The 23,934-nt window shown below is 37.0% G+C and overlaps 1 protein-coding gene across 6 annotated transcripts in view; it reads left to right on the top strand.

Moving 5' to 3' along the window:
• Positions 1-23,934, top strand: part of tcf7 (transcription factor 7) — a 48,494-nt gene that overhangs the window by 20,453 nt on the left and 4,107 nt on the right. For 2 of the 6 annotated variants that reach the window (XM_061701853.1, XM_061701851.1), the window contains exons 4-11: positions 5,912-6,038; positions 10,315-10,402; positions 17,712-17,804; positions 19,245-19,364; positions 20,136-20,298; positions 21,601-21,708; positions 21,835-21,867; positions 23,032-23,080. In XM_061701853.1, coding sequence (XP_061557837.1) covers positions 5,912-6,038; positions 10,315-10,402; positions 17,712-17,804; positions 19,245-19,364; positions 20,136-20,298; positions 21,601-21,708; positions 21,835-21,867; positions 23,032-23,080 — 781 coding nt within the window. The remainder of the gene's footprint in view (positions 1-5,911; positions 6,039-10,314; positions 10,403-17,711; positions 17,805-19,244; positions 19,365-20,135; positions 20,299-21,600; positions 21,709-21,834; positions 21,868-23,031; positions 23,081-23,934) is intronic. The other 4 variants (XM_061701852.1, XM_061701854.1, XM_061701855.1 and 1 more) reach the window with 3 other exon arrangements.

The raw sequence follows: 23,934 nt of genomic DNA, 5'->3' as shown, positions 1-23,934 counted from the left end.
AAAAAACAGAAAAAACATAGCCTACAGTTACTGACAGCGGACGTTAGCTTATTTTTTTCTCGAGTGACATCGCCACCTACTGGCCTGGAATGCATACTGTATATTAGAATATTTTTCACGATCATCTGTATGAACAGGGATCCTGTTTACCTGACATGAAAACCTTCAAAAAAGCAAACATTTTTCATGTTTTTTTTATTACATTGGGGCAACTTAACCTCTGTTGACTTTGTTTTGTAATTGTTATTTTTTTTTAATGAAAACTTTTTAGTGTAAAAAAAAAAGGGGAAAAAAAAAGAAAATGCCTTATTGAAATTGTAATGTTTTACTTTTTTTCACACTTTAGGCATGTGTTGCAGGTCACAAAGCTAATTATTGCGATAATACTGTTAAGCAAAGGGCGGCCAGGAGGCCCCCCATCCATCCTCCCTTCGATCCAACACTCGGCCACTTGTCCGTCTTTCCATCTATCATCATAATGTTTTGCCCTTAAAGTATGACAAGGACAAAGTTCTTAGGGCCCGACCTGATGAATGCTTTGCTTTTCCTGCTTTTGTTCAAGATCACAAACTTGTTCTGAAGAATTTTTACACCTGTAAATGTCAATTCTGGTTTGTTAAATTAATACGTACTTTGGGAAAGTGAATTGCTACATGGAGCTTCAAAAACACAAGTTTGGTTGAGCGGACAACTAGTTTGATGTTTTTGGCTGTTTTCGGCCAACAGTAATCATTCGCTGTAGGAGACGGTACAATACAATAAATATACATACTGTAGACAGTATTTTACTACCAACATAAAAACTGTCGATAGATCCCTTGTAGATGACAACATAATCAATCTCCTTGGTGGAGGTAATAGTGGTCATTACAAAGAACCAATTAGTTTTGCTCTTATTTTATCTGTTCAAAACAATACTTTCTTTTTTAGTGGTTTTTGTACTTAGTGCAATAGATAGACACTTGCACTCTCGAAACTCATCACAGTGGGTGTTTTATTTATCCGTTTTCCGGACGTGCGGCGGCATTTAACATCCGGGAAATCTGAGAGTCTGATATTAAGAGTGACACCTTTCACTATGACTGACAGCTCAGTCATCTCAATCATGAGAACAATCCCTACCTCAAAGGTCATTTTTGTTACATTTTTCCATCCATCTTCCTACCGCCCTGTTGTGTTTAAAGCAATTGCCCCAGCATGTATTTTACCCATTATACCAGACACTGGTGCACATGTCATCAAATGATCTTTTTGCAGGATGCCACAAATTGCAGCACTGTCCCCGCCTTACTGGGTTATGTGTGAAAGTCTTCCATTCGCCCTCTAATGTGACAATTTTGCGGGGTCTTTGTGTGAAAGAGGCTTTAGAAGTGAAAAACAGTGAGAGTTTTTTTTTTTTTGGGGGGTGGGCTTTTCTGGGGGGGTTGGTTGGTTTTGGGGGTCTGTGGTGTGAGGGGATGTTGCTTTTTTTATACACGGCTGCACTGTTACGGCTGTCCCGCTTTTGATGTCAACCAAGCTCTCATTTGAACGAGGCAATGACTTCCAGATTTGGAAGGGGGCGTTAAAGGGGGGCAAAGGGTGTGTTCTCGCTGGTGTGTTGTTATACTTCAGCAACAAGCTAATGCTATGCTAACAAAGCTAGCATTAAGTTGATAGAACTTTTATGCATTATTGCAAGAACCACTCAACCCAATGGGTTGGGCAGAACTCCTGCGTTCAAGGATCAGTTTTTTCCGGTTTTTGTTTTTTCCGCTCTACTGCTCATAATTCTGGACTGGTTCGTGTAACTTTTATGGATTATTGCAAGAACCCATTTGATTTTGAATGCTAATGACAGCAAAAGTCTGTTTTTTATTTTCCTTTTTTTTGTCTTTCACACTCTACTGGACACAATTCTTGACAGATTCTTATCATTCTTGAGAATAATTGCAAAAACCTTTTTGATTGTGAATGGTAACGGAAGAAAATGGCAGCTGTAAATTAGCTAGGCTTATAGGTCTTTCTTTGTTTTGTTTTGCTTTTTACTTTGTACTGTTCACAATTCTGGAATAATTCTTATGAATTCCTTATAATTCTTAGATTTGAAATGCTAATAGAAGAAATGTTTGATGTACAGTTGCTAGGCTTTAAAGTCTGTTTTTTGTTGTTGTTTGTTTACTTTCCACTGGACACAATTCTGGACCGATAATCTTTTATGGATTATTGTGAGAAACCATTTGATTTTCAAAGGTAACGGAAGCAAATGGCCCATGTACAGTAGCTACATTTAATGGTCCGTTTTCTTTTTTTATGTTCGACTGGTCACAATTTTGGACTGATTCTTATGGGTTTCATGGATTATTGCGAGAACCTATTTGATTTTGAATGCTAATGGAAGCAAATGGCCAGTGTAGCTTTGTTCAAATTCTGTTTTATTGTTCTATTGTTTTGTTTTCGCTACTGGTCAAGATTCTGGACTGATTCTTAAGATTTATGGATTATTGCAAGAACCCATTTGATTCAGAATGCTAATGGGAGCAAATGGCCAATGCAGCTAGGTCTAAATATCAGGTTTTTGATTTTTTACTCTCCACTGGTCACAATTCTGGACTGATCCTTATGTGTTTTTAGGGGTGGGGGGCATTATTCCAGCAATCCATTTAATTTGTAATGCTTTAGCTGTGATTGCTGTAAAGCGAGGAAAAACTCCTGGTGTGCCCACCTTCGTCCCCTGACGAATATGTGCCGTTATGAGCATTAATCTCAGCCATCTTGTTTCAGTCCTAAATCTGCTTTCTACACCTCTGAAAGTCTACGCTTCACTTTCAAAATAAAACACAAAATGTGTCACAGGAAGTGTCCAAATAATGCATTTCCTTCTTGCTGATGACATCAAAGATTAATGACTTCAAAGGAGCAATTACTTGATCAATTGGTTTAAGTGTGTCAGCTAAATGCATACATGTGTTGGATGTGTGTGTGTTTTGCGCGCGTGTCTGTACTTGAAAGGCCTTTTTGAGTCATGTTGGTATTGTCGCAAGTGTTTTATGTGCACTCTGCTCAGTGTGACACTTAATGAAAATTCGCATTGCACTTGTTTGTATTGATGCGACACACACACACATGCTAAGATACATGCTAAGGAGCACACACACACTGTCTCTCACACACACACTACTAATATATTCTTTAGTTGTCTTTTTATTCCATTAAAAGCGGAAATTAAAACACTCGTCTCTTTGTTCCTCCACTGGCCCGAGTGTCTTTAATCTCACCTTTGAGAAAAGATGAAACATTAAAAGAAATTAAAAGACCGGGGGTGCTGCCCCCCATTGTCACCTGAACAAAAAAATGCTAAAATTGTCTTAAGCAAGAAAATAAATAAATAAAAATGAATATACTGTGTATACTATACAGTGAACATTTGCTTTTCTCAGGATTTAGGGACCAAGACCCGACACGAATAACAAAAATTGTAATTGCCTATATTAAGTGGCTCATGTGAAAATGCACTGGTGTCTTAACTTGATTTGAGTTGAATTCATTTTGTGACCATGATTGTAACTCAAAAGGATCGCATCTAAAATAATCTTTCACTGTTTAAATGAATGGAAATGCCATTAATCCATTCCAGGACCCCATAAAACACCAACAAAAAAGTGTAACTTTTTTTTAAATAAGAAAAATGGCACTCTCCAGTATTGTACTTTATATAAACATAAAGTAATAGCATAGTTCAAAAGCTTGTGATAAATTAAACAGTTTGTGCATCATGATTTCATGCATTGATTGTGCGGCTCCTTCTGGTCTGCAGGCCTTGGCCACAAGGGGGCAGTATAATACATACACAGGTACAGTATACACACAAAGAAGACTCAGTAAGATACAGTAAAAGTCGTTTTTCACAGGGGATAAAGAATATATGCCTGTAAGTATTGTTATATTGTTTATCTACATGTGTTGCTGCTGTTTGTGTTCAAATAGCCATTGCTTAAAGAGTTATGACACTGCAACAATAATGCTCGTTCCATCAGCGCGTCAATGCCGTTTTGCATTGTGTGGTAGCATTAAGCTAGCAGACTTTTGTAAGGCCAAGTTATGTAGTTTGTTTAAATACACATCGTGTAATTCTCTTTGTTTTATTTTTACTATAAGTGGCAAAAAACAGCCAAAGCGAGTCCTTGTCCTCTTTTTTTGAACAACTGTTTACATCCGCCAAGCTGCTGGTTGTTGTGAAGTCCCCAGACATCATCACCTCTGCAACTCAAGACATAAGACTTGACATGAAACTCCACTTGCTCGATTTTTGCCACATTAAGTTGGGACTTGAAACTTGAACATAAGACTTATTTATGACTTGCACATACTGTATGTGACTCACTCCCACCTCTGCTAGCCAACACATGAAGCCTGTTGATTTTGTTACTTGATATTCCGCGAAAAGCTCTCTGTTCTTTAAATATGTCCAGAGTTCTGTGAATAAAGTACATTGTGTGTGTTCTGCAAGTATAGTACGTGTGCACACTTGTTTTAGCCGGGGTAAGTGTGTATGGTGTGTAAGTGTTAGTGTGTGTGCGAGGTGGGGAGTGGGGGATTTCTCCTCCTCGCTTAACTACAGAGCGGTCTGATAATAACGGGGTTGGGGCGAGCGCCTCCCCCCGAGCGCGCTCGGAAAAGGCGGAAGGCGCTCTGGAAGCCACTTCAAGGGTGGCTAATTACGACGAGGAAGCGAGGACGCACAGACGAGATGCTTTTTTTCACCCTCTTTTTCGGCAAAACGAGCTCAACACGTGAAAGAGAAGCCGCAGCGACAGATGTGCGTCTGTGTGCACTAAAGTTAGCATGCAAAATAATATATATATTGTTATAATAATTTTAATTTAATCAAATCAAAATTATTTATTATATCTAAAATCCATCCATCCATTTTCTGAGCCGCTTCTCCTCACTAGGGTTGCGGGCGTACTGGAGCCTATCGCAGCTGTCATCGGGCAGGAGGCGGGGTACACCCTGAACTGGTTGCCAGCCAATCGCAGGGCACATACAAACAAACAGCCATTCACACTCACATTCACACCTACGGGCAATTTAGAGTCTCCAATTAATGCATGTTTTTGGGATGTGGGAGGAAACCGGAGTGCCCGGAGAAAAACCACGCAGGCACGGGGAGAACATGCAAACTCCACACAGGTGGGACTGGGGATTGAACCCGGGTCCTCAGAACTGTGAGGCTGACGCTCTAACCAGTCACGCACCGTGCTGCTTCTTATTATAAATATTTGTATTTAATTTTAATGTACTGATTTTAATCTTGACTCTAAATTGCCCGTAGGTGTGACTGTGAGTGCGAATGGTTGTTTGTTTGTATGTGCCCTGCGATTGGCTGGCAACCAGTTCAGGGTGTACCCCGCCTCCTGCCCGAAGATAGCTGGGATAGGCTCCAGCACGCCCGCGACCCTAGTGAGGAGAAGCGGCTCAGAAAATGGATGGATGGATGGATTTTAATCTAAACTTATCAAGTTTATTTGAGATATTATTGTCTATGTGATTTGATGTTATCGATATGTTATGTGATATGATGTTATTACTCTTGTATTGTTTTTAATCCCTCATGAAACCAATTTTAGATGTATATTTCTTTATATATATATACACATTTTATGTATTTTTTACAAATTAACATTTTAGCTACTCTCTTTCTTTCTTTTTTTTACATCATAATTACTAAAGTTTCTTTGCTCTGATCTTTCCTAACCTACCTTAAGGGGTTACCATCACTTTTCCGCCATTACAGTCTGCTTGCATCTCGGTGGGACAGGTGTTTTTCTTTGCATTGTCTTTTTTTTTCAAACATTATCTGTCATCATGTGACATTATGACTTTACCAGTAGCTCATGTAGTTGTTCTTGTTCTTCTTGCGTTGTTACAGTCCAACAAGGTGTCTGTGGTGCAGCAGCCCCACGGCATGCACCCGCTCACGTCGCTGCTGCCCTACGGCAACGAGCACTTTGGCACCAGCCCCCCGCACCTGCCCACTGACATGAGCCAGAAGACGGGTACTAACACATACACACACACACACAAACACACACGAAAAGTTAGGGATATTGGGCTTTTGGGTGAAATTTCAGGATGAGCCTAAAATGCACTACAACCTTTACAGGTGCAATTTGACCTCTAACTTTTAAAATGACCGTGGTTGCATGTTACAGAGATTTACCAACAGGTTGATACTGAGAGACTGGAAGAGTCACAGAAAGGCAAAGAATTGGACCTCTTTGAACATTTTCATGGATCAAAGACCTGTTGTGAATTTTGCCATTCAGCTGCTTTTTAGAGAACAGCAAGATGGACAAAAAGTACTAAAACGTTAAACAATTGGACAGTCAGTTGTTTCGAGAAGGTCAAATTAAGTTAACTTATAAGTGCATTTTCGGTTCATCATGAAATTTCACCCCAAAACCTAATATCACTAACTTTTTATGAGTCGTGTATATTCGCAATGTGTGGGGTGGTCCTACAGTGACTTTGACGGGGGCCACCAACCTCATGTACACACAAGATGGAAACAATTAGGGTGGTAATCACACACATACACACACCTATATACATACATATATATATATATATATACACATATATATATGTATATATACACACAGTTATAAACAAACACAACCTGACTTTTAAATACTGAAGGCTCGTCACCATTTTGGACTGGCATCTATGTTTTTGCTTAAAAAGCGTTTGGGGCTTTGTTGAGTTCCTGTGACAATTTTGGTGCTACAGCAAAATTTTACAATTGAAAACATTTTTTTCATACTGATTTATGGAAACGTCACAAAATTAAGTTTTTGTTTTTTTTCTTCAGTTCACTTACTGTTTGGACTCCAATATTGCTGCTATACTTTAGCATTTTAAAGTAAAAGTATTTGTATATCTATATAATTTTCATTGTTCGGCTTTGATGGATTTTTGTGCTGCTATCGCAAATGTTTGTTTTTTTCCCTCTCTTGGTCAATGGTTGGAAAAAGCATCCTACAACTTTTGCAGTTTATCGTAAAAACATCATTTCAGTTTTACCTTTTGTTAAATTTTCAGAAAATTCCATCGCAAAAACAAAAAAAAAAGTATGACAAAATAAAGACGTTCATATGAAAAAAGGCATGCGTGGGAGATAAAACTAATGCACCTCAGGAATCGACCACCTTGTATGTCTGGAATTCCCCTTTTTTTCCATAGAAACACACTTTTACGAAGAAAAAAAAAAGACACTCACACCTTGTCTATGGTTGACTAATATAGTGACTCAGTGCTTAATGAAAGACTGAGACACCTGCACACACACACACAAATACACACACAAACCCACGTAGCGCTACACCTGGATGGTATGTCTGACCTTTCTCACGGGATCTCACATGATTTTTTGACAATGTTTTTACTCGGGATTGTCGTCAATCAACGCGCGCACACACCTAGCTAGTTACCTCATGCCTCGTATCACTCGCCACCTGGTCCAGGCTTGCTGTTACATCATCAGTGATGTCATCTATTTGGTCCAAGAGTAAAGTTGCACCCTGAATGCAACGAAGACAATGAAACAAGAATAATAAGTAGATATTTATATATTTTATATATTTTTTATTTATATTTTATGTTTTTTTACCAACACATATTGGGGGAAAAAAACATCAAAATGAATCGAACATTCTGAATAATTATAATACAAAAAAATCTATAGTTGTTTGAAAAAAAATCTAAATGAATACAAACACAATATATAAAAAATGAAAAAAACAATTGCCAAAAGCAAACAAAAACAAAAAAGGATATTTTAAAAACCAATGGGAAAAACCATAAAATTCCTAAATAAAATCATTTAAAAAGTGACAATAATACAAAAACCTATTAACAGAAACAAATAAAAAAATTAAATGAGATGTACTGTATCAAATATTTACAGTGATAACATTCTCATAAAACGAACAATAGTACTAAAATCCTGTTAATTCAAATAGAAAAACATTCAAATGAATACAAAAAACATTAAAAAGAAATACAGTACAAAAAACAAAACAATATATAGGCAACCTTATGAAGAAAACTGCAGAAACAAACGCAGAAAAACTTTAAACTTGAGATATTGTCATTTCATTATATTCTGTTTTGATTCCCACTGTCAGTGTAATTTATTTAGAAAAACAATATTTGTATTATTGTCGTTTTCACTATAGAAATGCACTATGTCATCCTGGGAGCTGTTTCTAATATTTTAACCACTTTTCTCTAAGACAAAGAACTACACTGCAGCACTGTACCAACGTGTCAATCAAAAGTGAGCATTACCTTTGTTAAGGCGTGATTTTCTTTAAAAAAAAAACATTTTTTATGGCATGAATAGTGTTTTTTTTTTAGCAGATTAGCACACGAAGACACTAGCACAGGAATCTTTTCGAGGGGAAAAAGTGCTTTAAAGTTACTTTGTGGGTGAGGAAAAAAGGGATGAGTGGAAGTGGAATGAAGAGGATGATGGCATGAGGAAGGGCATGGTCAGACAGACAGGCGGACGGACGTAAGAAAAGGTCGACGGTGGAGAGACTAGACGGGAGACAACTGACTCAGCCGCCGTCCCGGTTTTATTGTCTCTCTTTCGGGGTCCCGAAAGGAGCTCTCCCCCGAGGCGAGTTCCAAATTACAGTCATCTGCAGGCATTCCTGCGCGCCAAACACTGCTTAGCGAACACGGCGGGGCCTAGCTAAACGCTAGCTGCTCCATGTTGACAAATGATTTTCTTTGAAGAGCTGCGCTGACAACCAACACTATTTACTGAACAAGAACAAGAAGACGGCCTGCACAACTGTAGCTGTCGATGTTTCTTACGCTACCCACACAAACTAAGCAAAAAAAAATACAGCGCTACCTGGACTTTCAAATTATGAGCCGTCGCTTGGCCGAATTTGTTGTTGTTGCTCTGTGTCGAGAGACAAAGTTTGAGGTACAAACGAGCTTTAATCACTCACAATTTGAGATACTTGTAACATAAGTTACGAACTCAGTCAGGAAACAAATAACACTTGTATAGAAAATACATAATAATAAAAAGCTTGACTTACATTTTATACTTCATGTTTTTGTTCTATTAGATTCTTTACAAAGAAGATAAACTATTCAGTTGCACTTTTGATTCTGCACTTTCCTTATTGATCTGACACTTTCCTAAGAAGATAAACTATAGATTTTGCACCAGACAAACTACTGATGTTGCACTTGCCTAAAAAGAAGACTAATTATTGATGTTGCAGTCTCATAAAAAGACAAACTAGTGATGTTACACTACACACTGGACAAACTGTAATGGTGCACTTTCCTAAAAAGAAGTGAAACTATTAATTTAGCACTTCCTTAATTTATGTTACAATTTCCTAAAAAGACTAACTATTGATGTTACACTGCACAAACTTAATGTAATACTTTCCCAAAAAGAAGACAAACCAGTGTGGATGGTGCACTTTCCAAAAAAAAAAAAAAAAAAAAAAAAAGTCAAATTATTGATTTAGAACATCCCTAATTGATGTGAGACTTTCCTAAAAAGACAAACTATTGACGTTACACTACACACTAGGCAAACTATTAACGTTCCACTTTAACAAAAAGAAAAACTATTTCTGAAGTTATTTCTGAAACTATTTCCCGAATGGCTGTTACAATTTCCTAAAAAGACAAGCACTTTCATAAAAAGAACAACAACACTTGATGTTGCAATTTCTTAATTGATCTTACACTTTCCTAAAAAGAAAATAATTATTTTTCATTTCCATTCTTGGAACTCTAATTTTAGAGATTAAATGTCTCTGAAAGTGTCCCAAAAAGAAATATTTCCTTCATCTGGGCTGTTGCACAAGAGGCTGAAAGTAGGCCTAGCGCCACCTGTGGTTGCAGAGGCCAAGAAAATGTAATTGTTAGCGCTGCAGTACAATTAAGTCTTTGTCTTTGTCGAACAGTTGCTAGTGCATGTTTAAGATACTGTAGGCCTAGATGCAAAGCACTGTATAATCATACACACACACATACCCACAGAGTAATACACGCAATGGTAGTTTGTGACCCCTGTGTGTCTTTGTGTGTCCTTAATATGAGGTTCCCACACTGCTAATAGCGCTAATTGCCCTAATGGACTCTATGGCCAGGGGGCCACTGAAGCGACCTAATGATGTGCTTAAAAACGACAAGTACGTGTGCAGTTGTCATAATTGTGTGTGTGTGTGTGTGTGTGTGTGTGCGCGTGCGTACGTACGTACGTATACTGTGTACTTGTGTGTTTGCCTGCAGGTGTTCACAGGCATCAATCCCAGGACCTTTCAGGTTACTACCCTCTCCCTACAGGCGGTGTCGGACAGATTACGCCCTCTATGGGCTGGTGAGTGTCATGTACACACACGCATGCAAGCGCACACACGCACATACATTATAACACAAACCACCTGTGAGTGACTCCTGTGTGAACTTGTGGTGACCTTGTACAAAGTGTAAAAGCGCTTATTTATACTCCTTTGGCTGTGATGTGACCTTGTCCTGTACTTTGATGCTTCAGTAGATCAACGTAAAAGTGCTAATCTCGCTCAAATCAGAATTTTAGCGTACAACAAACACGTTATTTAGGAGATAGATAAATGTGACTTCCCCCACAATTGACCATACACGTGAACGCATAAATAGATACTTGAGCTTAATGATTATGGAGGAAAAAAAATAAGAATCACAATTATTTTGACTGATATTGATATCAAGATAGGCGGCACTGTGGGTGACTGGTTAGAGCGTCAGCCTCAGAGTTCTGAGGACCCGGGTTCAAATCCCGTCCCTGCCTGTGTGGAGTTTGCATGTTCTCCCCGTTCCTGCGTGGGTTTTTTCCGGGCACTACGGTTTCCTCCCACATCCCAAAAACATGCATTAATTGAAGACTCTAAATTGCCCGTAGGTGTGACTGTGACTGTGAATGCGAATGGTTGTTTGTTTGTATGTGCCCTGCGATTGGCTGGCAACCAGTTCAGGGTGTACCCCGCCTCCTGCCCGATGATAGCTGGGATAGGCGACAGCACGCCCGCGACCCAAGTGAGGAGGAGAAGCGGCTCAGAAAATGGATGGATGGATGGATGATATCAAGATTAATAAACGATTATTCACTGAAAACTTTGCATTTCTTCAACAACCAAAACTCAACTTTAAATATAAGAAAATAAATAAGAAGTAAAATGATAATATATTAAAATAATAGCAATAATAAACATCCATCCATCCATCCATTTTCTGTACCGCTTAATCTCACTTGGGTCGCGGGCATGCTGGAGCCTATCCCAGCTATCTTCGGACGAGAGGCGGGGTACACCCTGAACTGGTCGCCAACCAATCGCAGTGTACATAGAAACAAAGAACCATTGGCACTCACATTCACACCTACGGCAATTTAGAGTCTTCAATTAACCTACCATGCATGTTCTTGAGATGTGGGAGGAAACCGGAGTACCCGGAGAAAACCCACACAGGCACGGGGAGAACATGGAAACTCCGCACAGGCGGGGACGGGATTTGAACCCGGGTCCTCAGAACCAGTCGGCCACCGTGCCAATAATAAACAATAAATAAATAAAAATACTTGCTGTTCTTGCTGTGTGTAGAAGAAAGTTGCGATTGAACTTTATTAATTTCACTCGATTTTCCAAAGTTTAGGGGAGAATATATGCTCGTGAGTCTTATTATATTTGTTTTCTGTATGTGTTACGACAGTGTTTGTGTGTGAATATTCCTTATTTGAAGGTAAATCCCTCTTGTGACATCTAATGGTAATTTTAACTAGCCTGCCAAAAAAAATAAAAATCATCGACCAAACGATGACTCGTAGCTTGAAAAATATACGTGTAAATTTTTTATTCCCATGAAAAGTAGTTGATCTGTAACTAAGTTAGTAGATTTACGGTAAAGTGCAAAATTACATTTGTAGCATAAATGTATTGTAAATACCGTTTAGTCCGAGATTGGGTTTTACGTAAATGTTTTCGTTCGACTGAATTGTTACTTTTGCAGCACATCTAAGTGTTAGTCAATACACATAAACAACAAAATCTGACTTTTAACGTGAATGTCAGGACGTTAGTAGCTACACGTCAGTGTTTTTGTCCTACCAAAATTAAAGTTTTACTAAAAAAGTTAATAGATTTTCGTACATAAATTGTGCGTACGTTTGTCCACCCCAAATTTTAGTTTTAGCCTTATTAGAGATGCGTAAATATGTTAGTTGTCCACGTAAACGCGTCACTCCAAATAAAAATGCATTCGTAGCATACGTGTACTGTACATACTCAGGTTTTATATAAACGTTAGTTCGACTTAAATTTGGCTTTTGCTGCCAATGTAAAATTGTTAGTTGATACACATGAACCGCGAAATTTGACTTTCAAGGTGTTAGTAAATGTTTTAGTAGCTATGTGTCAATGTCTTAGTCTTACCAAAATTAAACTTTTACTGCAAAATGTTAATAGATTGGCACAAACATATCAGTCTGACGAAAAGTGTCCCTTTTAATATAACCCGCATCCTTACATCAGCGCTTCACCTGCTGTCACCACTGCTAACCCGAGGTCCCGTGGCCGTTCAAATCATTTCGTCTCTCCACTTGTGATCTCCGGAATGTGGACGACTCGAGTGGCACTGGCAGAGAAAAAGAAAGTCTTGTGATCCTTCACTAGCCAAGAATCGAATTATCGCCAAAGAAGATTTTTTTTTATCTTAAATGACAAGTTGTTTGTTTGGCAGTTGCTCAAAAAAAATAAAAAAATGGGGCATAGTTAAATAACTCCATCACAATGGAGTTAGTTAACGCATGTAAACATGTAACTCCGGAACTGAAGTTTTACCATATGCAACACCTGAACATGTTAGTCCAGCCAAAAGTAGGGCGGCGATGCACATGCAATTTGTGTAACATCCGTGATACTGATACGGAAAAATGTCGTATGTTTGTTTATCTTTTTCAGGTTGCAGTCTTGATACATAATGAAAGACCGAATTTTTTTTTACACGGTGTTTATTTACTATATATTTTGATTGCATTTATTTACCATTTGATCATTTACTTTTTACATTTTATTTATTTACTGCAATTTGTATTCTATTTATTTACTATTTTGTTTCTTTACTTATTAAATTTTCTTTTCTTTATTTCATTTACTATTTTATATTCATTTACTTTGTATTTTTAATTAGTTTTGATTCACCATTATTTATTATGCTTGTTTTTTAATTTGTATTTAGTTTATTTTATTCGACATTAAATTTATAATTGTATCAGATTTTATTTTCCTCAAACAAATACAGTTTTACGTTAAAATGTTTCTTTTGCACTTAGACGGTTAAGATTAAAAAAGAAAGTAAAAAATGGGGGTAGGAGGGCGGTGGTTAATCCGTTTAACATCATTCCTCTGTTGATGCGGATTATTTACGATTTGAGCGGTTCAGGGATTACGTCAAATGTCACAAGGATTTCAAATGAAGTCTTTGTCCCGATATTTCCGAATGGCAACTATTTTATCTTTGTCGGACAAGAAGTCTTCACTGAGGAATTATTAACGGCTAATCTTCTTTAATCCGGATGATCTACTTGTTCAAGCCCCTCATAATGATGTTTCTTTTTAAGGCGAAGGATCGGTGAAAATGTCAAGCATGTTATTTTGCGACAATTATCTTTTGACGCTCGGGTAGTCGCCAGTGTTTGGCATATTAGCCGGGATTAGCTACTTGGTTTTAGCATATTGTCGTTTTGTGCACTGAAGGAACGCATCACATCAGAACAAAACGCATCATTTATTGAATTAAACATGATTTTTAGCATGTGTTTGAACACGCTAGTCTACACAGGCAAATGTAAATATTAGTCCAATTAGATTTTTATACAGATTTTTAAATGTATATTTTATTTCATTTTTTATTGACTATGTCACTCTTTTTGTTTTTATTTCAGAATCAGAATCATCTTTATTTGCCAAGTATGTCCAAAACACACAAGGAATTTGTCTCCGGTAGTTGGAGCCGCTCTAGTACAACAAACAGTCAATTTACAGAACACTTTGGGGACATAAAGACATTGACAAAAAACAATTGTGCAAAAAGATGCAGAGTCCTCTAGCACTTAGAGCAGTTCGAACGACTAATATTGCAATAGTCCGGCGCAATGACCATTGTGCAAAGGGCGCTGAGACTTCAAGGAGTGTATGCGGTTTAAAGTGACGAGTAGTGCGATCATCTGGGACAATGTTGGTTGTGCAAATGTTACAGATACTCCTCAATCGGTGTGCAAATGGAGCAGATGCTACTCTGGCATGAGTGGCCAGTATATGCAAATAGTGCAGCATGGCGAGACAACTACAGTGAGTGCACGAGTAATACATAATTGGCCCCACAGAAATGTGACAACGAACTCAAGTCGTTGATATTTATATATTTATATTTATATATTTACCATTTTATTGTGTTCATTTACTATTTTATTGCATTTATTTGCATAAACAAGTTATTCAGCCAAATCTGACTCAGGTTTGTTGTATTTAATTAGTGTTTCTATTTTTTTTTGGTTTGTTTTCTTTATTTATTTTATTTACTCACTATTTTATTGTGTTTATAAAACGAGAATGCTTCAAGTCTGATTTTGGTTGCATAACCAAAATCAGACTTGAAGCATACTCGTTTTATTCAATTAGTATTTTAATTTTCTATTCACAATTTCACTTAATCACTGCCATTGATGGCTTTAGAAGTCAAATATGTTAGAGGACTCTGCATCTTTTTGCACAATTGTCAAAAAAAAAAAAAAAAAACTGTACCAGCATTACCAGATAACTAGCAACACTTTATTATACTGTTACTATACTGTTTTTCTCAATGTCTTTATGTCTCAAAAGTGTTCTGTCAATTGACTGTCTGTTGTCGTACTAGAGCGGCTCCAACTACCCGACATTTTTTTGCACATACTTGGCAAATAAAGATGATTCTGATTCTGATATCCACGTTAACTGGGAAGGCTGGCAGTGAATGAGTTAATTTATGTTTTATTAAATTCATTTTGTTTTTTTATTTAGTTCTTTTTTATGGTATTTAATCACTATTTTATTGTATTGACTCACATAAAAAAGTTAGTCCAACCAAGATTGGAGTCAGAGCATACGTGTTGTATTTATCCATCCATCCATTTTCTGTACCGCTTTATCCTCACAAGGGTCGCGGGTGTGCTGGAGCCTATCCCAGCTGTCTTCGGGCGAGAGGCGGGGTACACCCTGAACTGGTCGCCAGCCAATCGCAGGGCACATATAAACAAACAACCATTCGTGCACACATTCACACCTAAGGGCAATTTAGACTCTTCAATCAACCTACCATACATGTTATGGGGATGCGGGAGGAAACTGGAGTGCCCGGAGAAAACCCACGCAGGCACGGGGAGAACATGCAAACTCCACACAGGGATTTGAACCCCGGTCCTCAGAACTGTGAGGCAGATGTGCTAACCAGTCGCCCGACGTAACGCCACGTTTTATTTCATTTGTATTTTTTTAATTTATGATTGCACTTTATAGATTTGTTTTTGTTTCGTATATTTTTTATTTAGTTCATTTTAATTGTATTTATTCACATAAACAAGTCTGTCCAACCGAAATTGAACTTCTAGCAGACACGTTCTATTTATATAGTATTTTATTGTTTTATTTACTGTATATTTTGTTCTGTTTATTTTATTTTTTAAATTTAGTTCATTTTTTCCATCCATCCATTCTGTTATATGCGTGTGAATATTCTCATTCATCCAGGTTGTTTCATTTTTGTCTCTTTATTTATATATATCATATGTGTAAACGTGCTACTAACATGTTAGTCCAGATCTGAACTTTTAGTGCACGAGACATGTTAGTCCAATTGAAACCCGAGTTTTAGCTTCCGCTGTCGGTCCCAAACATAACTTTTAACATACGCTGTATGTCATTAGCTTGGTGGTGTGTGACGTTATGTGTGAGTGCATTCATTGGAAAAGAAAAAGGACATTTGTAAGGGTGGGTGGGGCATACTACATATCAAAGGCTCTCTGGCGTGTGTCCCATCCACCGCCTCCACCCCCCGTGGTCTGTGTGTGAGCCTCATAGTGACACACAGCTGTCAACGGTGACGCCCCTCGGACTTCCCTACAGGGTCTCCCTATGCCTCACAGCTTCAAATTAGATTCTCCAGAAGATTCTTTCACACATGCGGTTTGTTCCCTGGATACCTTTTTTTTTTTAAGCGATTGTTTATTTTGCTTCATTCACATACCCAGACAATATGAAAAAAAGAATTAAAAATTACTTACTTACTAATTTTTATATTTTTCACTTTTAGTCGACATAATACTCCGAGCGTTGTAATGTGAGCAAGGCGAAAGCAAAAAAATTAAATAAATAAATAAACACCTAAAATAAACCGAAACCCTAGAGATTATAAATTTGTGTGGATGAAAATAGAATAATTATATGTATTTTTTTATCTTTTGTAATTTTACACAGCTATACTGTTTTGCAAGTCTACAACCTAATCTCTTAGTGTTCTTTTCTCTTCTCCGTGTACTCTTGAAAAACATGTATTATTTATTTCATTTACTACTTTGTCATTTTATTTATTTACCATCGAATCAAGATGTTTTATTTACTATTTATAGTTTATTCATTTTGTGAATATTTTATGTAATTTGTATCTTGTTTTTATTTACCTTTTAATTTTGTTTTTATTTAGTTTACTTTTGTTTGTCTTTTATCTATATACTATTATATTTACTTATTTTTATGTACAACTGTGGTTTATTCCCTATTTTGACATTGCAATTTTACTTGTAAAATGTGTTTTCATATTTACAATTTTATTACATTCATTTTTTTACTTTAAAATGTGATTATTGTACTAGTCACTATTGTTTACTTTTTATTTTATTTTTGTTTGAAATGGTAGCTTATTTACTCTTATTTTATTTTTAAACTGCATTATTCGTTATATTTAGTATTTTACTGCTTTCATTTTAATTATATTATTCTTACTATTTATTTTCCATTTTTATTTTAATTGCTTATTTTGAATTAGTATATATTTAGGATTATATTTCCTTCATTTTCATGTACTTTTTAATTTTTTCCCCTTTATTTCTTATGTACTATTTCATTCATTTATGATTACATTTTCTATTTTATTGTTTATTTACTGTATAATTTTATTTACTATTATATGGATTTGCCATTCTATAGTCTTGTTTACTGATTTTTTATTGTAAAAGTGCATTTATTTAGTATTTATTTCATTTTTGATGTACTTTTTCATGAAATTTAATTCACTCAATTACTGTAACATTTATTTTATAATTGTATCCGATTCCTGTTCTATGTTTTTCTTTTCAGTGTATTTAAGTGTTTTGCGAATGTGAGTGTGAATGGTTGTCCATGTCTATATGTGCCCTGCGACTGACTGGCGACCAGTTCAGGGTGTCGTCTGCCTTTCGCCCGAAGTCAGCTGGGATAGGCTCCAGCGCCCCGCAACCCTAATCAGGATAAGCGGTGTTGAAAATGGATGGATGGATAAGTGTTTTATTTAGTTTTTCTTGCACTAAAAGGTTGTGTAGTCTGGTATAAGTGAAGCACGTTTGTGGTTGTGCTGTGCTGTGGTAGGCAGAAGCAGACGGTGTACCCCGCCGCACTGTCCTCGTCCAGGTTTCGACAGTCCTTCCCCTCCAACCTTCCCGCTGCCTCGCCCTACTCCAGGTACCGCAGCAGTTAGCCAGCGCCGCTGCGCCCACGTGCTGCTGCAAAAAAAGTGCAAAAATGTTCCCCCAAAAATGGCAACAGTTCGCTTCGCCTCTGCTGAAGTGCGTCCGTGTGCGAGTCCCTCACAGCCGCTTTGATGTGTCATTTTGCTTTCATTTTTAAAGACGGTAAAATGTGGCGCCAAAGTGCTTTTTTTGTTGCAAGTGTTGCCTGTTTGCTGTTTTGTTTTACACATGCATGAGGCCAGATAACTAAAAATGACTCAAGGGTTTACTACAAGTCAAAGAAAGCATCCCAAATAAGACCAAATTTCATTGTGAAAATTCTTCCTTTAATCCACTTTTGATGCACAAACACAAGATAGCAAAAGTGTAACGCCAATGGGAATGTTTCCCTCATGCTGCTAGCTTGTGCAGTTTCAAACAGACTAAATTATTTTTTATTTTAATTTTCTTAATCTATTTATTTGATTCACCTTGTTTGGAGTTGCCAGCTCATGCAGTATAAACGATTAAAACAATTATTGTCATTTCTTAATTCAGTTTTTTCCCCCTGTGTTGCTAGTTAAAAGTAAGTGTTTTTTTTAAATGTCATTTAAAAAGGGAAATATAAAACAAGGCAGTGATTTAGATTTTTTTTATTGTTGCTAGTTGCTAGCTTATGCAGTTTAAAAATGTTTTTTTACATTTTTGGTTTTATAGTTTTATTAATTACCCATGTGCCGTTTAAAGACGATTTGTAAAATGTATTAATTTGTTTTTTTTAATTACGAACATGTATTTTTGAAATGTATTCGTTTTTTGTAGTTGTCTTTTTTTTTTTTTTTCTTTTAGTTGTTAGCTTTTGTAGTCGAAAAAATATCTAATATATATAATTCAATTGAAGACTCTAAATTGCCCGTAGGTGTGAATGTGAGTACGAATGGTTGTTTGTTTCTATGTGCCCTGCGATTGGCTGGCGACCAGTTCAGGGTGTACCCCGCCTCTCGCCCGTAGATAGATCGGATAGGCTCCAGCATACCCGCGACCCTAAGTGAGGATAAGCGGTGTAGAAAATGGATGGCTGGCTGGATCTGTAGCGCTTCATTGTAGATGCTGCTGCTCTATTCTAACATCATTAGGCTAGCACGCCCTCTAGTGGAGCGTTGCTTGCATAGCCAGCATATTTCTCCTCATTGTGAAAGCGACCAAAATGAATTATTTCTATCACTTTTGGTACCCCTCCGCTATTAGCCAGTGGAAGGATACCAAATGGGCTGAGTTAGATTTTGATTGGTGGACAGAAAATGATAGAAGTTATCCTGATTGTTGCTTACCTTCTCGTCACGCTATTTGGCTTAGCTCCTCTTTAGCTTTCATAATGAAAGCTTATGATTTATATATATATATATATATATATATATATATATTTGGTTTGTTTGTGTGTGTGGTTCTACAGGTTCTCTCATTCTCTGATGCTGGGCCCGTCCGGCATGCACCCCACAGGCATCCCACACCCTGCCATAGTGCCCCCTTCAGGCAAACAGGAACACGAGCATTATGACAGAGGCATGTTTGCGTAAGTACCAGTCAGTTGTCGAAAACTCGCATTCTGTTTTTGTGTGTTTTTGATTTTATTAAATTATTATTATTATTTTGTTTTTAAATAAGGATAATCAGAGCTACGCCATTGCCAGTAGTAGAAGGATCACCAAACTTTATAATATTGGTGGACCTCTTTGTTGTTAGCGCTAGCGCCAGTTCTAAGATCATGATTCTATCTATCTATCTTGTCCTTCTTCCAACATGAGTAAACAACTTTAAAGCTGCTTTTTTTGCCTTAACTTATTGGTAAAAATTGTATAAATAAACAAATGAATGAATAAGTAATAAGTAAATGATTCATAAAACAGCTCTCATGAACCCTGCACTGCTTTTCATAAGCAGAATGTCATCCCTTTTTTCGCCATTGCACACCCGGTTCACCTACTTTATACGCGTTTTGTGTTAGCACTAGCGTCAGTGCTAATGTTACTATTCAGAGACATATGAGAGTGACAGTCTCCCTTCCTTCAACTTAAAGACAAACTATGACCTAAGAACTATGTAATAATTGTTTGTTTGTTTGTAATTTTGATTCTATGTCAACTTGTAAAAAAGCAAATAATACCTCTGTTGTTGCCATGCTGCACCTGGAACGCTTCCCTATAATAGTGGCCCAGCCAGGACACCTCTTAGCAAACAAACGGCTATGAAACAGCGGCGCTACTTCAACATTACAATTGTAGGGGGCGCTCTTAAGCAGACAAAAACCAACACGCAAGTCTCCATCCTCCTCCCCTCCGGTCAGGAAGCCGCACATGGATGCCAAGCGGGAGAAGGAGCCCAAGAAGCCCGTCATCAAGAAGCCGCTCAACGCCTTCATGCTCTACATGAAGGAGATGAGGGCCAAAGTCATCGCGGAGTGTACGCTCAAGGAGAGCGCCGCCATCAACCAGATACTCGGAAGAAGGGTACGCACACATTCATACACACAGATGGATACAAAGGAAAAGCAATAGCACAATTAATAACAATAAACAGTAATAACTAGCGCTGCAACTAACGAGTATTTTAATCATATTTTAATCATCGATTAGTCTATCAATTCTTGTTTTACATTAATCGAATTTTTTTTTATCCCTTCTAAAACATTTCAACTTAACAGGTTAGAAAATGTGCAAACATTAAATTGATTATGATTCAGTTACTGAAAACATCAGTCAGAAAATCAGCAAAAATGTTGATCTTTTTTTTTCAAAGTAAAAGAGACAGACAGAGATTATCACTCTGCTTTGTTATTAATATTTAGTGCCTTATTATAATAAATATAATTACTGAATTCATATTTACTGTTGAGAGGGTGAAATTATGTAGACTTGTAGACTATTTTAAGTTAAACAAGGTCTAACTGATTAATCAATTATCAAAAATCATTAGCGATTAATTTGATCATCAGTTAGTTGTTGATTAATTATTCTGCCTCAAGTAATAGCTTAATTAAATAGACTGTAAAGAATTAAACAGTTTGCATGATTATTTCATGAATTGATTGTGCAGCTTCTTCTGGTGTGTGTGCTTTGGCCACCATGGGGCAGTGTAATACATACCACGGAAAAAAATATTACAACCACTCTTTAGGGTTTTGTTAATTTTTAATGCTTGGTACAACTACTGTAAATGTACGTTTGTTTGAACAAATATAATGATGACAACAAAAATAGATCATAATAGCGGGATTTAAGAGCTGATATACTTTATAGCCATTTTCCATGATTTTCTTGACCAAAATCACAGGGAATACAGTTAAGTTTAAGGATGTCAAATAGGACAAAGTATTATGAAATCAGATGTATTTTGTTGTGCTCATTGTATTCTTCAGGTAATATACCATTAGTCGTATCAGGCATTAAAATGAATTTAAAAGAAATTAAGAAAAAAAAGTCATCTAATAATTTTTACCTTGACCTTATATACACGAGGAAGACGGTCACAACTGCTCAGTTCATTAATTAATTTAATTTGATTTGCTATGTGCCACCCCACAGTTTAGTATAATAATTTGTAATAATTCGCTATTTTTATTTCAGCGAAAGCATTTTTATTGTTTGCAATGTTTTTTATAATGATAGGGTTTTTTTGTTAAAATGTAATAATTTAATTTCAAACGCTAGCTTTGAAAGCCCTTGTTCTGTGCATGTGTGGCCGTCATAGTGACGGGTGATTGCTGTGTCTGACATGAGTCGTGTGTGTGTGTGTGTGTGTGTGGCGTGTAGTGGCACGCGTTGACACGTGAGGAGCAGGCAAAGTACTACGAGCTGGCACGCAAAGAGAGACAACTGCACATGCAACTGTACCCCACCTGGTCTGCACGCGACAACTACGTAAGACCCCCCTTACATCTTCATCATTTCCATCATCCTCCTCTTCCTCACACACACACACACACGCACACACACGCATGGCAGCACAGCACTTGTTGCCTTAAGTGTGCTGTTGACCTGTTGCAGGAGGCGGCAGGCGAAAAGAGTAAAGCCGATTGGGTAGGGACTCGTCTTGTCTGTGCTGGGGGGGCGGGGCCAATACGCCAACGTGCATGAAAGGGATTGTGGGTAAAACGAACGACGGCCGCACGACGTTCCCTCCGCATGCTTCCTTCCTCGCGAGGGGCGGCGGCGGCTTGCATGTTGCTATGGTTACCAGCTCACACCACAAACACTTTTACGACGATGGTGATGATGATGATGATGATGATGATGATGAGGTCTTCATGCTCGTGGGACACTAAGGGACGCCTGCGCTGCTCTGTCTAATTATCTCCAATACAAAATTTTTTTAATTTTTCATGGGTTATTATTTTTTAAGTCATGTTACGGTTTCATTTTTTTTACATTTTAACAAAAAATAATGAATCACCTTTTCTTTTTTAACAGGAAAAAGTATATTAATAAATTTGTTATTACATTTTTAACAAACGGTTACTATATTTAAAATATATTTTTTCACATTCAAAATCAACTTTTAAAAAGTAAAACTGTTTTTCCGTTAAAATCTTAAATGATTTTTTTGGGTTAAAATATATAAATAAAATATGTACAAATAAAATGAACTAATATTTTTTTATTATTTATTTAGTTATGTTTTATGAAATAGTATTCCTTTTAATGGTGAAAGTATTTAATATTTTATTTTTACATTTAAAATATAATTAGAACGTTAACTTATTTTAAAACCATTTTAAATGACTGTTTAAGTCAATTGTATCTTAAACGGTTTTAATATAAAATCAGACTTTTTTACAACAATTGAAAATTTTAATTAGTTTTTTTAAATGAATAGTGAGAAAAGACTTTTATTTACTCTTTTTACATTTAAAATTTAAACTTATAAAGTGTAGGAAAAGTTCTTATATGTGTTGAAAAATGTACTAAGTATGCCCTACAAAACTTGCCCCAAAAATATTTTTCAAAAGTGATTATCATTATTCTTTGAATTTCTTACATAAAGTGTCTTGTATTGGATGTCATTAGATTGTGCAGGTGTACCTAATGAAATGACCGAAGCGTGTCGTCCTGTAAACGAGCTTCAGTCTCTACAAATGTGACAGAAGCTAATTAGCATATTTGTACTATTATTTCTAAATTTAATATTTACTAATGCTTTTGAATTATCATCCAGTGTGTCAATTCGTGTTTGTCGTCCTGTAGGGAAAGAAGAAGAGGAGGAAAAGGGAGAAGCAGCAGGACCCCAACACAGGTACAAATGCTAATACTAAGCTAATACTATGCTAACGTTGCAGTAATGCCACATCTTCAACATATACGCATACGAATAGAAAATTGAGCGTAACCGCCAGCTCGCTAGTGCTAGCAGCATAGCCACCATCTTGCTAGTGCTAGTAGTGTAACCACTACCTTGCTGGTATAATACTATCATGTATATATATCTTCTACCATACTATGCTAACGTTACTGTTAATACCACATCTTAACCGGTCACACGTACAAATAGAAAATTGAGCTAACAGCGTAGCTGCCAGTTCACAAGCGCAAGCAGAGTAACCGCTGACCCCGCTATGCTAGCAACGTTACCTCTAACCCTGCTAGTACTAGCAGTGTAACTGCTACCTTGCTGATATAATACTATGTAATGGATACTACAATTCAATGCTAATGCAACGCTAACATTGCATCTTAAACATCAACCCCGCGTACAATTAGAAAATTGATGTAACAGTATAGCAGCAATTTAACAGAATACTTTTGAGATGAGCACGGTTTTTCAAAAACAAAACAAAAAAAAAAAGGTCATTTCAAAATAAAGTTCAACTGCAGAGCAAAGTGCCCTTTCAAGTAAAAGAAGCCTCTTTCATGCAACCTGTAAAAGACGCCATTTTTCCACCTTTATCCTTCACTGTGCTGTATAAAAGGTACCGATTTGACCCAGCAATTTTCCCAGCTAGTATCAGGGTTTCCCCTTAATGGGCTGTAAACGCCAATGCTCGCTTCTCCTGCCATGTCGTGTTCACCTTTTGACTACTATTTCATACGTCAAAAACAAAGCTGTCATTTTCCGCCTTGAGCGGGTTAGGGTTAACCCTACGTTAAGGG

This window comes from Phycodurus eques, chromosome 17, assembly GCF_024500275.1.
Source record: "Phycodurus eques isolate BA_2022a chromosome 17, UOR_Pequ_1.1, whole genome shotgun sequence".
NCBI lineage: Eukaryota > Metazoa > Chordata > Actinopteri > Syngnathiformes > Syngnathidae > Phycodurus > Phycodurus eques.
This window is presented reverse-complemented; position numbering and strand designations above follow the sequence as displayed.